At 37.6% G+C, this 12,443-nt stretch overlaps 1 protein-coding gene across 1 annotated transcript; it reads left to right on the plus strand.

The window, feature by feature from the left end:
* The first annotated feature begins 294 nt into the window (after window positions 1-294).
* Window positions 295-6,676, plus strand: synprb (synaptoporin b). The gene is made up of 5 exons (XM_059329501.1): window positions 295-412; window positions 917-1,041; window positions 4,318-4,516; window positions 4,638-4,829; window positions 5,230-6,676. Exons 1-5 carry the CDS (start codon window positions 389-391, stop codon window positions 5,578-5,580), a joined length of 891 nt encoding a protein of 296 aa, XP_059185484.1. The 5' UTR covers window positions 295-388; the 3' UTR covers window positions 5,581-6,676.
* Window positions 6,677-12,443: the final 5,767 nt, after the last annotated feature.

Below are 12,443 nucleotides of genomic sequence, written 5' to 3' on the forward strand. Positions count from 1 at the left end.
TAAGCCCAATCAGTCCATTTCTAGTTTATACAGAGCATCCACAAATTATACTGAACCTATAAATCAATCTGTAATATCTTATGATTGTTAATATAGTGCATCAGAAATCCTTATGTGTGCTTATGAGTGTAGTCATGAAACATATCAAAAGATCTTTTAAGACACATATTCGCTCATGACATCATGGTATTTATAGTTTATTGCATTGTTTGTGAACAAATATAGAGGAAAATCTGAGACTCCTCCCTGGGGAAGATATCTCCTGTCAACCCTCCCTCCGCTGGAAGAGTCGCTCTCTTTTCTCTTGTCTACATCAGTGGCGTTTCAACCCTGATGACAAAAGCTGTCGACATTGTGTGGAGCTGGACTTGAGATCTGCGATTTTTAAATGTGTATGGTTATATTTGCACCGGTAAGTTTCATTCCCCTATTTTATGCCTACATTTTAATGATTTGGAGTTCTATCCGCTGCATGTTTCATTGTATTGATTGCAACATGAAGTGAGATCTGGATGTATTGAATTTTAGGTTTGAAGGTTTAGGTTTAGTGCACTTTGTCGATTCAACATGTGACTTAAAATTGAAGAAAAATCTATGAAAAGTTGTGAACACTAGTGAGTAAATCTCTCGTACTTTTTATGGATATTTCTGCATAATAAGTATGGAGATAAAATAAATGAGAGACTTCAGACTGACATGCTGTGGCCACCCTCCAGTGCACAGTTAGCAGCTCTGTTAGTTGTCTTCCGACCTTTAAATTATTCATGTTTTGTTTTCAATCCAATTATACATCTCAATAATCTGTCCAGTAATTTATTGATGTGTATACATTATGCAGTAAGCTGCACTCAAATTCCTGATATTAGATCAATCAAATGTACGATTTATCAACAGATTTATTACATTTTTCTCCTAGATTTTTGCCATCTGTGCTTTTGCAACATGTGGAGGATATTATGGTCATCTCCAGGTTAAGGTGGACTGTGCAGACAGGAGGCAGAGTAACCTCAGCATCAACATTGATTTTGCCTATCCTTTCAGGTACAGTTCGTCTTTTCTTTGCATACTTCCTTTGATCTTGTTAGGTCATTAGCTTATGAATACATAAAAAAATTGTATTATTTAAAATGTTAATTTACAGACTAATTAACAAAGGGCAAATACTTTACTGAACATGCTTTTGATGCTCATTAGGAAGAAGAAAAAAAACAGAAAAAGATTTAAAAGCTGCCCAGGTGTAATCCATCATGTTGCTTAGCTCAGCAGAGAGGAGCTGCTGTTTCTTAAAGCTCACCCAATTTAAAACCAGGAAGCTGGACAGCTGAGCAGAAGGCCGGCCCAATTTAGGTCAAAAATGTTTCACTGCATCACTCGACAGAACCGTACCGGGAGTCCTGTCAGTCGGAACTGAGGGCTCTTGTGATGTTTCAGCACTTTGGTGTCTTTCTTTGTTCATTTTGACTCCTGCAGACCTGCATAGACTCAGAACTATCAAGGACTTTAAAGAACACCTCAGAGATTTTTGGAGGATGAGGAGAGAGTGACTCAATTTGTCAGCCTTCTTGTTCTTTGAGTGAAGAAAGTACTTATTTATACCGAGCTTTAATAGATTATTATTTATTTTCAGTGGGCACAAAAATCCAAACGATTCTAATGAGTTGAATTTCACAACAGTAAAATATGAAGACACATTGTTTAACTGAACGACTGCAACATATCTTCACACAGTGCGTGTTGAAGAGCGACTGGCCACCGTTAACATTTCATGTTTGGATGATGAATGGTGTCGTGGTGTGTCTGTGGATGTGAACTCTCTGGTCTTGTGGTGAAGCCGTGCAGCCGTGTGGTCGACCACCCCCCAAACTCGATGCTTCAGAGTCATCGCTGGCCAAGCTGAGCTGTTAATTAGTCGTCTCATTAACAGCTCAGCAGACTTGACACTGGTGTCGGTGTTAGTCAGTGGTACCACTCTCATGTATAAATGGGACCAATGACCCAAATAGCTTCAAACTGAGTTTTAACATGGCAGTGTGTGTTTTGCATACTGATTCGTAATGAGGCATTGACTAATGGCTGAAATATTTTTAGATGCATCTAAAAATATATATTGCTTTTTTTCCCCAACAAGTCTTCGACCCCATAGGTCCTTTGTTCCTGTTAGCCCCCCCTGGTGGAAGGAAATCAATATGTCTTCTTATACAAACGTAACGCCGTTTTAAACACGTGGCGTCAGAGGCTGCATCAGTCTTTGTCATTTGGACAGGTTCAAAAAAGTTTCAGTAACAATACATTCTTATCCGTTTTCTTTTCTTTCTTTTTTTCATTTTTTTTTTTTTTTGTCAAATGTGTTTATTGAGCTTTTTATACAATAACATAACAACAACAACAACAAGACAACAACAACACTCAGTACAACATTGGTCTAGACAATCGATACACATTTACATCTCGCATACACCCGACAATGTGATACAGGCAGAGAGCTAAAGGCTAGCCAAGGGCAACACTTCACGTTCATTTGTTTTTAATATTTGACATATTTACCAGTAAAAATATTACAGCACATTTTTTTAAAAAAGATATTATTTGGCCATGTCAAGGCTTTATTGATACTGGGAGAGAAAGAAGGAAAGACATGCAGGAAAGTGCTCAGAGTCAGATTCAAACCTGCCTTTGAGGATTACGCCTCTGTGGTATGCGCTCTACCAGGTGTGCCACCGAGACACTCCACGTCACACATTTTTAAGGGCATGAAGAGAAAAGATGAACAGCAACAGCGACCGTGCAGTCACTGTTTTAAAGCAGACTGGTCTCACAAAACTGCCTCAAAAACTTATAACATAAAACAATATAGGTCGTTTGTAGATGCAGCAAAATATGACTCATATTTATGTTTAAGACTGTCTTCGCAGCCCTGTTGCTGACGTAGTAGTAATGATTGACAGCAATGCGTAGTTTAAATGGTGGATGGGTTGAAAAAATGTTCCTCGAGAATGGGGGGTCGTCTCCTGGATGAAACAAAAGTAAATTACTTTTTACGTAACTTATTTTTTTCTGTAACTTCCATGGCTCACATCACCCTCATAACTACTTCACTGTCAGCATTTATGTATATTTATTTACTTTTTAAACACCTTGCCAGAAGTTTTTTTTCCTTAAACCTAGGTCAAAGGTTTTGTAGCCTAATTTCACAGAAACTGCAACCTTATTTTACAACCGCGAACCGTTCATGTGCTATTTTTTAGAATGCTCTGCAGTACTGTGAGCCATTTTGACAAGCGATCATATGTGTCGTTAGGGGCGGTATTGAGAAACAGTTAATTCTGTCATTTAGGTTGGAGATCTTTTTGGTTTTAATGTCAACACCACAATGCCTAAAATAATAAATAGAAAAGAGGTGAAACAAGCTTGTACTTCATAGTGTGAATTACTTTAATGATGGTGGATCACACCAGTTTTCTAATCTGTCAATGTGACGGACAGCCTTCAGAAGTTTCCATCATTGAAAAAAAATCGTCAATGACGGAAAATATGCGGTGTGGTTACACACTTTGGTTAGGTTAGGCAGCAAAAGTACTGGGTTAAGTTTAGGAAAAGCTTAGTTTGGCATAAAGTGACTACTGCTGGACGTAATGGTTCCATGTCACAATGTTATAAACAAGTTTAAAATTGATCATTGATCAATACAATGATTTTTATTTTGTAGGATATCATAAGAACTGCTTTGCAAACATTTCATTAGAAACCATACAAACCCATTCATGAAAATTCGTTTAACATATTGATTCTCATTGTTAAGGTGAGTTTGAAAACTGTATCACAATTTAATTCCAAGGCAACGTTTCTTACACAAAAAGTTGAGAAGAAATGTAAGTGTCCAAACAAATATGTTCTTCTGTTATGTAATAAGTTACCAAATTATTAATCAAAAATGTTTAATGTCTGTTTTAAACAAAGTTAAGATGTGTTTCCTAGTTTTCTTCATTCAGGGGGTAAATAAAATTACAGTTTTACTTGAAAAATACTGTATATTTTCTATATGAGATTACAGATGTTGCTTTTTTCACTGACAGCATCTTCATCGTTCTCGCAAAATTTGTCCCTTTAACACCAAATAAAGGTTTCTCAGCAGCGTGTCTGTGTTTCTGAGCGCTAATCTTCCATTTTTAGCCTAATGAAGTTTACTAATGAAAGGGCTTTCAGAGTGCCAGTGAACAATGGGCGGCTAAAACGAACTGAATCAACATGTCAGTTTTTAATAACAACCTGGTTTTGTTTTTTTTCATTCGCTGTAAACCTCCTCTTTCTGTCTTGTAGATTAAAAGATGTGCATTTCCAGGCTCCTCTGTGTGAGGCAAAGAGGGAGGAGATCCTTTTCCTGGATGGCGACTTTTCCTCGGCTGCTCAGTTTTTTCTGACCGTAGGAGTTTTTGCTTTCCTTTACTCTTTGCTGGCGACCATCGTCTATGTCTTCTACCAGAACAAGTACCTGAGGAACAACAGAGGCCCGCTCGTTGTCCGTGACATTATGCTTCTAACAAACATTCCACCTAAAATAGCAAAACATACACCTAAATTAGATGCAAAGTGTGATGATGTTCGTGTCACATTAAATTATACTCTTTTGTCCTGCACAGGATTTTGTTGTTACAGTCATCTTCTCCTTCATGTGGCTGGTCAGCAGTTGCTGTTGGGCAAAAACTCTTTCTGATATCAAGAAGGCCACAAACCCAACGCAGGTGCTTCTGCTCATCTCAGCCTGCAGAGCTCAGGAGAACAAATGCACGGCCACCCAGGAGCCTCTCTGGTCACGACTTAATACATCTGTGGTAGGTGGTCGTTCAACAAATGAAGCATAAAAAAATGGATGAAGTAAGTCTTCACTTCTGGGGCGGCTGTGGCTCAGTTAGGAGAGTTGGTTGGCCCCCAACCGAAGGGTTGGTGGTTCGATCCCTGACTATCGCAGCCTACATGTCGAAGTATCTTTGAGCAAGATACTGAACCCCAAATTTCTCCCGATGTGCTGTGTTCATCGGTGTGTGAATGAATTCCCGATGGTGGCAGGTGGCACCGTTTAGGGTAACCTCTGCCACCAGTATGAATGTGTGTGTGAAAGGGTGAATGAGCAATGAAATAGTGTAAAGCGCTTTGAGTGGTCGCAAAGCGACTAGAAAGGCGCTATATAAGTGCAGGTCCATTTACCACTTCTGTCTTTTCTTCTTTCACCAGGTTTTTGGTTTTGTGAACGTCGTCCTCTGGGTTGGAAATATTTGGTTTGTTTTCAAAGAGACAGGCTGGTACAAGACGGGTCAGAGATATCCAACCAGGAGTGCTTCTGGGAAACGCGCTAGTGAAATGCGGCAGCGGCTCTACAGCGAGAGCAGCTTCGAGCAGTCGGAGGAGGGTTTAGGTCCACAACCCTCCAGGCAAGGCAGCCAACAGTTCAACAGACAAGGTAGCTTCAACCAGACACAAGTAAGCTTGAGCTTACCGCACGCATATCTCGGCAAACCGGTTATTCACGACAGGGAGAATAAAGTGGCTTCTCAAGGGCCGATGATATTTGTCAATGAGATGTGAATTCGCTCTTGGTGAAATGTTTACATGGTGAATAAGATGGGAAGATTATTAGCTTAAGATAAACACTGATGGTGTTTCAGGCAGGGGATCGGTGCCACCCTAAGCCCTGCAGCTAGGCACGCCAATGGAGAGTGGTGCTTGTACCGTGGTCTAAAATAGAGCCCATAATATAACTGCAAACTTTAGCTCAGACAGCTTATTATAACATATTAAGTATGATGTAATGCAAAGTATCCATTAAGTGATACAAAGTACTGCTCTACATGGGAGACGTTGGAGATCTTACAAGCTAACAGTTTTGAAATGTAGAAATATTTCCTTGTGTCTCTGTGTGAATTTATTTATTTATTTCCAGAGAGAATAAATGCCCGGTGATCTAGGTGTTTTAGCATGGTATTAGGAAATACATGGTGTTGATATTATCAATTTCCACTTGATTTATTATAAGAATTTTAATTTTATCTATTATTGAGAAACCTTTTTTTTTTCTTCATTATTTTGTGTTATACATCATATTACACATATTTCCCTATACCCTATGTTTGACAGAAAATGTGTGCAGTATTATTATCAGTTCATAAATATATTTAACCAATGTGCTACAGTTCTCTCTATGAATATTTAATGTATGATTGTAACATTTATTCTGTTCATCATTACCGATGGATTTAGGATCAATGTGATGAGTAGTGTTGCAGTGGAGCTTTGAACATTTTGTTCATTTAAAATGGTTTTGTGTGTAATTGTGTGTAATATATATATTGACATTTTATTATTATACTTGTGCTTAAGATGAAGAACTTCTTCTATAAGAAAATGTTGCATTATATATATATATAAATTAATAATTTGGATGTGGAATTTACACCTTTATTGTCACAGTTCTCTGCACTATACTGATCATTAAAACTATAATTTGACAAAGGAAGATGATGTCTATAATTCATAACATACTTTTAGAAATGAGTACAGTAACTGCAAATGTGTGTGTTTCGTGCTGCTGAATGTATTGAGCATATACAGTCATGGAAAAAAATATTAGACCAATGTTTTCTTCAGTTTCTTGTTCATTTTAATGCCTGGTACAACAGAAATAGCTCATAAGAGTTTAATTTAAGAGCAGGTATATAGACATTTTCCATGGTTTTCTTGATAAAAACCAAAATCATTATCAAGAAAACCATGGAAAATGTCTAATATTTTTTTCCATGACTGTAAATTCATAGCAGGCATTACATTGTTGCTCTGCAAGGTTTTCCGGAGATACTCTGGTTTTCAGTAGCTGATATCAAAGTGAGTGTAGCCACTGCAGAGCTGCTGTTGCTTTGCTGTTTCTAACATGGTGTCAGTCTCTTCATTTCCATGGAAAAAAGCAGACTGAAAGTGAGGAAATACTGGAAAAAAAATGTGGGAACCCGATATAGGGAATCAGAAATGAGTGCTGACTTTTATGGAGACACGGGCATCGACAAAGTATGTTTCACACTGTGTATCGGGATTATCTCAACTGCAAAGGGCTGAGGGGATAATCCCTCCGAGTGTCTCTTTCATCCTGTCTAAAATGGTTAACATGATGCTAATGTATGCCTTAAACTTCTTGCTACTCCGGCCATTGCATGTCTGCAGTGTCTCAAATGTGTTGATCACAAAGTTTTGCGTTCAGTTCATAACACGCTGTTGAGGGATGCTATGTAAATAATATATAATTTGACTGAACAACAGACTAATCGCTACTACTTGGGTAATAATGTTGATTTAAAGGGCCACTCCACCAATTTCAGACATGATGTTAAGGTTACTTATCATTTGGAATATTGCACAACCTGTCAAAACAGTTATGTAATTTCAAAGTTTAAAGTTTATAAAAAAATAAAAAAATGTCCTAAACGAAGGAGTGATGGTATAAGAAATGTAAATTTGTGATTTGGTTAAATTTTGTGACAGTAGATTGAATGCTATGCTCTCCCAAAATGTATGTTCCCACACAAATAACATAAAAAAGGGAAACATATTTTCCTCCACATCATAGTGGAAGATTTAAAATGTGGTTTTTATCTGAAACAAAACTGATGAAGCGGTTAGCGGCTCTTCTGTGTGTGTTCTCCCCGTGTCAGAGTGGGTTTTCCCCAGGTTCTCCGGCTTCCTCCCACAGTCCTAAAACATGCAGCTTAGGTTTAATGGGGACTCTAAATTGCCGTAGGAGTGAGTGAGAGTGTGAATGGTTGTCTGTCTCAGTTGTCCGCCCTATGTTCGTCTTTTGGCCTGTCCAGGGTGTACCCCACCTCTCGCCCAGTGTCAGCTAGGGTCAGCTCCAGCCTCACACAACCCGAGTTCAGATAATCGTTTTAGGATAATGGATGGATTGTTACTATAATTACCTTAGACAGTAGCTGGATGATTTTATGACATCACGCAAGGATCTGGTGACCAAGAGATCACAAATCCATCCAGTCAGGTTTCAAGAGATATATTTTTGAAAGGGCCCTTTTTCCAAACAGCTTTCATTTACGGCTTCTCGAACAGTGCCTTGTAACAAACCATCTGACAGTGTCAGGTTGGTTTGGTAAGGGTTAGGCAACAATACAAATTAGTAAGGATTCATAAAAGATCCTGGTGTAAATAAAACTTTACTTTTAGAAACTCAACATTTGGTTTCAACCAGGATGTGAACAGTGGTCTCCCGAGTCAAAGTCCTGTGTTGGATTGACTCACTCAGAACTCTTTGCAGAAACATTAACTGACTTTGATTAGAAAACGTTGTTGTGATCACCATAGCGTCCCTCCAGTCCTGTTGTAGGAACGTAGTTTTTAGGAGAAAAGTTTGAAAAAGGTTCTATCAAGCTTTTATCTATCATCAACAGAGTATGTGTCTGCAGCTAACCCGTACGTGGAGAGAAAGTCTCTTCACTCACAGCACTCAGGTTACAACGTAACCGCACCATATCATACAGTTTTCTGTTTCTGGTATTATCAGACTGACTTTCATCTTCTCTGTATTTGTTAATTTTTCAACAAAGACTATTTTAGGAACAATGTTAAGGAGGACGTCAAAATCACCTAAGAAAATGTCAAAGATAGCACACTACACTTTCAATCACAATTTAATGATGTTTAATGGTAAGTTTGCATTTGCAAAAAACCCTGAAAGCTAGAAGCCTTGATAAAAAAAATTAAATAGAAATATTGGTAACACTTTCTATGAAGACTACATCTATAGTGCATTATGAGCGCATTCATAGTGAATTATAATGCTCATTATAATCAATCATAATGCATTATGACTGCATTCATAAACACATATAAAGCTTCATGATGCACTATATCAACAGTTATAAATATAGCTTATAATGACTTATAAATCCAAGTGTCTTATGAGTGCTCTTGACTGGTTATAAACTACAGGCTGACTGATGAGGCTTATAATACATTACAACTACTCACACCCCTCTATACACACACCTCAACAATCAATTGTTATAAGGACTCATAGGATGCCATAAGTATAAATAATGATCAATGTATGCTTTAAGTAAAGTGAGGTTCATATAGACGCATTTATAATGCAGTATAGCTAATCATGATGTTTCATGATTCATCATGATTAGCTATACTGTATTACTATACTGTTGATATAGTGCATCATGAAGCTTTATATGTGTTTATGAGTGCAGTCATAATGCATTATGATTGATTATAATGAGCATTATAATTCACTATGAATGCGCTCATAATGCACTATAGATGTAGTCTTCATAGAAAGTGTTACCGAAATATTTACATATATATATCAAGTTCATAGATCATCTTACCAATAATGCTTTTTATGGAGGTTTATGTGCTGCTGTGTTTCCCTCCTCACACTGAACATTAGCCTGGAAATATATCCAGTGCATCCCCAAGTTTGTTATTAAGACCTCTGTATGCAGCTCCTCCTATCTGATCTGAGCAATTAGAACAAAGAGAGCTGAGCTCGTCTCAGCCGGCCCCCTGACAGAGACACTAAGCACATGCAGGTGTCCAGGGCAGGCTCTTTGAAGAAAATTACAGTGTATGCGCCCACAGCATGACAATTAGGGTCAGGTTATCAGCAGGAAATAAAGGGCTACAACATGAGATGGATGGCCTATCGGGTATAGAAGAAGGATGTAGTTATATGTAATTAATCCCCTGTGAGCTGCAACATGTTATACACTGGTATGTAACATTTGTCCTTGGTTATGTCTGTATTTTCCACCAGCAGAACATGAAGCAGCCGTGTCTTTTATTTACAAATGGGGCACAATATGGAGCGTTACTGTACACTGTAATGGTGCAAGGACGAGTTTCACCTCTTTGTAGACACCTGCAGGGGGCGTCATCTGCTTGTCTTATCTTTTGAAGGTCTTTCTACCTGGGCTACATGAGTTGTCCCATTAAATTGTCACCACATGAGCCTCTTTTGCACTTGTTCCCCTTGATGAGATTCAAATGAAGATATTATTGAATTCATTCAAGATCATTTATTGACATTTAATATTACACTAAATTCTCAAATGCATGTGGTATGTAGAGGCTTGTTTACCAAGCCATATAAAATAGCTAGTTACAGTCATGGAAAAAAAAATATTACACCATTGTTGCCATTTTCCATGGTTTTCTTGATAATGATTTTGGTTATTATTATCACACACAAAAAAATGGAAATGTCTAGATATCAGCTCATAAATTAAACTCTTATCTCATTATTTTTGTCCAAACACATGTACCTTTAGTTGTACCAGGCATTAAAATTAACAAGAAATTGAAGAAAACAAGGATGGTCTAATATTTTTTTTCATATATTGTTTAAAATTTCCTTACTTCAGCAAAGACTCTACTCGAGACCTGAGGCACTCGTGTCATCCACAAAGACCCTTTAAGCCGTTTATTGAGCAGTGACGACACGGCTGGGGTCTTTTCTGCGAACTGAAGTAAAGAATTATCATCCTTGACCTTGAATCACTACTAAAAACTGACCTTTTATGGGTTTTTTTTGTATTAACCTTTAGCTTTCTGTATGTTTTATGTGTTATTTGGTGTGATTAGTTTGATGTATTTCTATTTTTTATTATTTCCATCAAGCCCTGCGTTCTAAGGGATTAGCTTCTGGCAATTCACCAGCAGCCCCACACGGCATCCTAAATTAAGGATTACCTCACTCTGTTGTGAGATTGTGATTAGCGACAACTCAAGGAACTATTTTGGGTCCATTCGTCACATGCTACAACCTCAGACTTACAATCCAACTCATTTTCCTGCCACCTTTATGGACAGATTACTGAACAGGCCACCTGGGGAGTGTTAGAGGAGCAGTTATTTACCTGCAAAATGTCACTTAAAGAGACATGTAATGAACACAAAGAGATGCAAAACAACCAAAATGGACACAAAATACTACACAGGGGCTCAGGACCATAAAGAAATATGCCTCACAACTACAAAAAGACACATATCAACAAAAAAAGAGGCAAAACCCACCACAAAGTCTGCGTATTTTGCTTCTTTTGCATATCTGGGGGCCTAATTTCTCATAATCATACAGTCATGGAAACATTTTTTAGACCATCCTTGTTTTCTTCAGTGTCTTGTTCATTCTAATGCCTGGTACAACTAAAGGTACATTTGTTTGGACAGATATGATGATAACAACAAAAAACAGCCCATAAGAGTTTAATTTAAGAGCTGATATCTAGCCATTTTCCATGGTTTTCTTGATAATAACCAAAATCATTATCAAGAAAATAATGACCAAAAAGAAAACCATGGAAAATGGTTAGATATCAGCTCCCAAATTAAACTCTATGAGCTATTTTTTTGTTATCATTATATTTGTCTAAACAAATGTACCTTTAGTTGTACCAGGCATTAAAATGAACAAGTAACTAAGGAAAACAACGGTCTAATAATTTTCCATAACTTTAGATGGCCATACTTTAGTATTGACAGAAAGCTCCATCACATGGTGCAACAGCACTCTTCTGAAGCTCAACATCAGCAAGACCAAAGAGCAAAGCCGGCAGAATCAATAAGCTAGTTAGGAAGACCAGCTCTGTGCTCAGGCTAGAACTGAATAGTATGGAGGCATTCATGGCATCTGACATGTAAAGTCAGACCACTACCAAAAGACACTGATTCCAACTGTGTACCTGTTGGCTTCTTCCTCAAGTAAGATACAGTAATTTATCTCATTCACACAGATAATTCATTGTCTTTTGAATCTACCGACTAATTACTAGGGCATTAATATACATTTGCAGCCACTTTAGGTGTTTGGGCTTAAAGGCTTAAAAGCTACTAGTGTTAAATTTCTGATTTGATTCTGAATAAGTCTGCCATGTGTTGTCTTATCATATCTCAGGAAGTGTCTGTTGCTTTAAATGTGTGATCACATAAAGTAACAAATTACTACAATTCTAACACGGCTTATTGGCAGAAGGTGCTGTTCCTGTAATGCACTCTGTTCATTGGGTCCCTTTACAGGATTCACAAAGGATTAAGACAGAGGATTAGAGTAGACCTGTCTCTTCTGCGTGATTCTCCCGTGATGAGAATATCAGGAGGAGGAGGTTACATTGAATGTGCAATAGTTTACATTTATAGATTTAAGGTGATATGTTCTTTTTTTCCATCAAAGGGTTTTAGTTTTCACTTGTTCAATTCGAGGATTGTGGATGTTTGATATCACAAAACTGTGATTTTATACTTTGTTGTAAACAGCAGTTAATCAGGTCAGCAGGTATAGTTCAGAGTCAAATGAACACAGGAGTACATTCATTTTAATGCATGCATTTATTATCTATTCCAACCTATATATTTTTGTCTTTTTCATAATATACATGAAAATG

The sequence above is a fragment of the Centropristis striata genome, chromosome 3, assembly GCF_030273125.1.
Source record: "Centropristis striata isolate RG_2023a ecotype Rhode Island chromosome 3, C.striata_1.0, whole genome shotgun sequence".
Taxonomy (NCBI): Eukaryota; Metazoa; Chordata; class Actinopteri; order Perciformes; family Serranidae; genus Centropristis; species Centropristis striata.

Excerpts from the sequence above, each read along its gene's own strand:
- synprb (XM_059329501.1), top strand. The coding sequence starts at position 389 with ATGTGTATGGTTATATTTGCACCG. Across the intron at positions 413-916 it reads GTATGGTTATATTTGCACCG|ATTTTTGCCATCTGTGCTTT; the intron begins GTAAGTTTCATT and ends TTTTTCTCCTAG. Across the intron at positions 1,042-4,317 it reads GATTTTGCCTATCCTTTCAG|ATTAAAAGATGTGCATTTCC; the intron begins GTACAGTTCGTC and ends TCTGTCTTGTAG.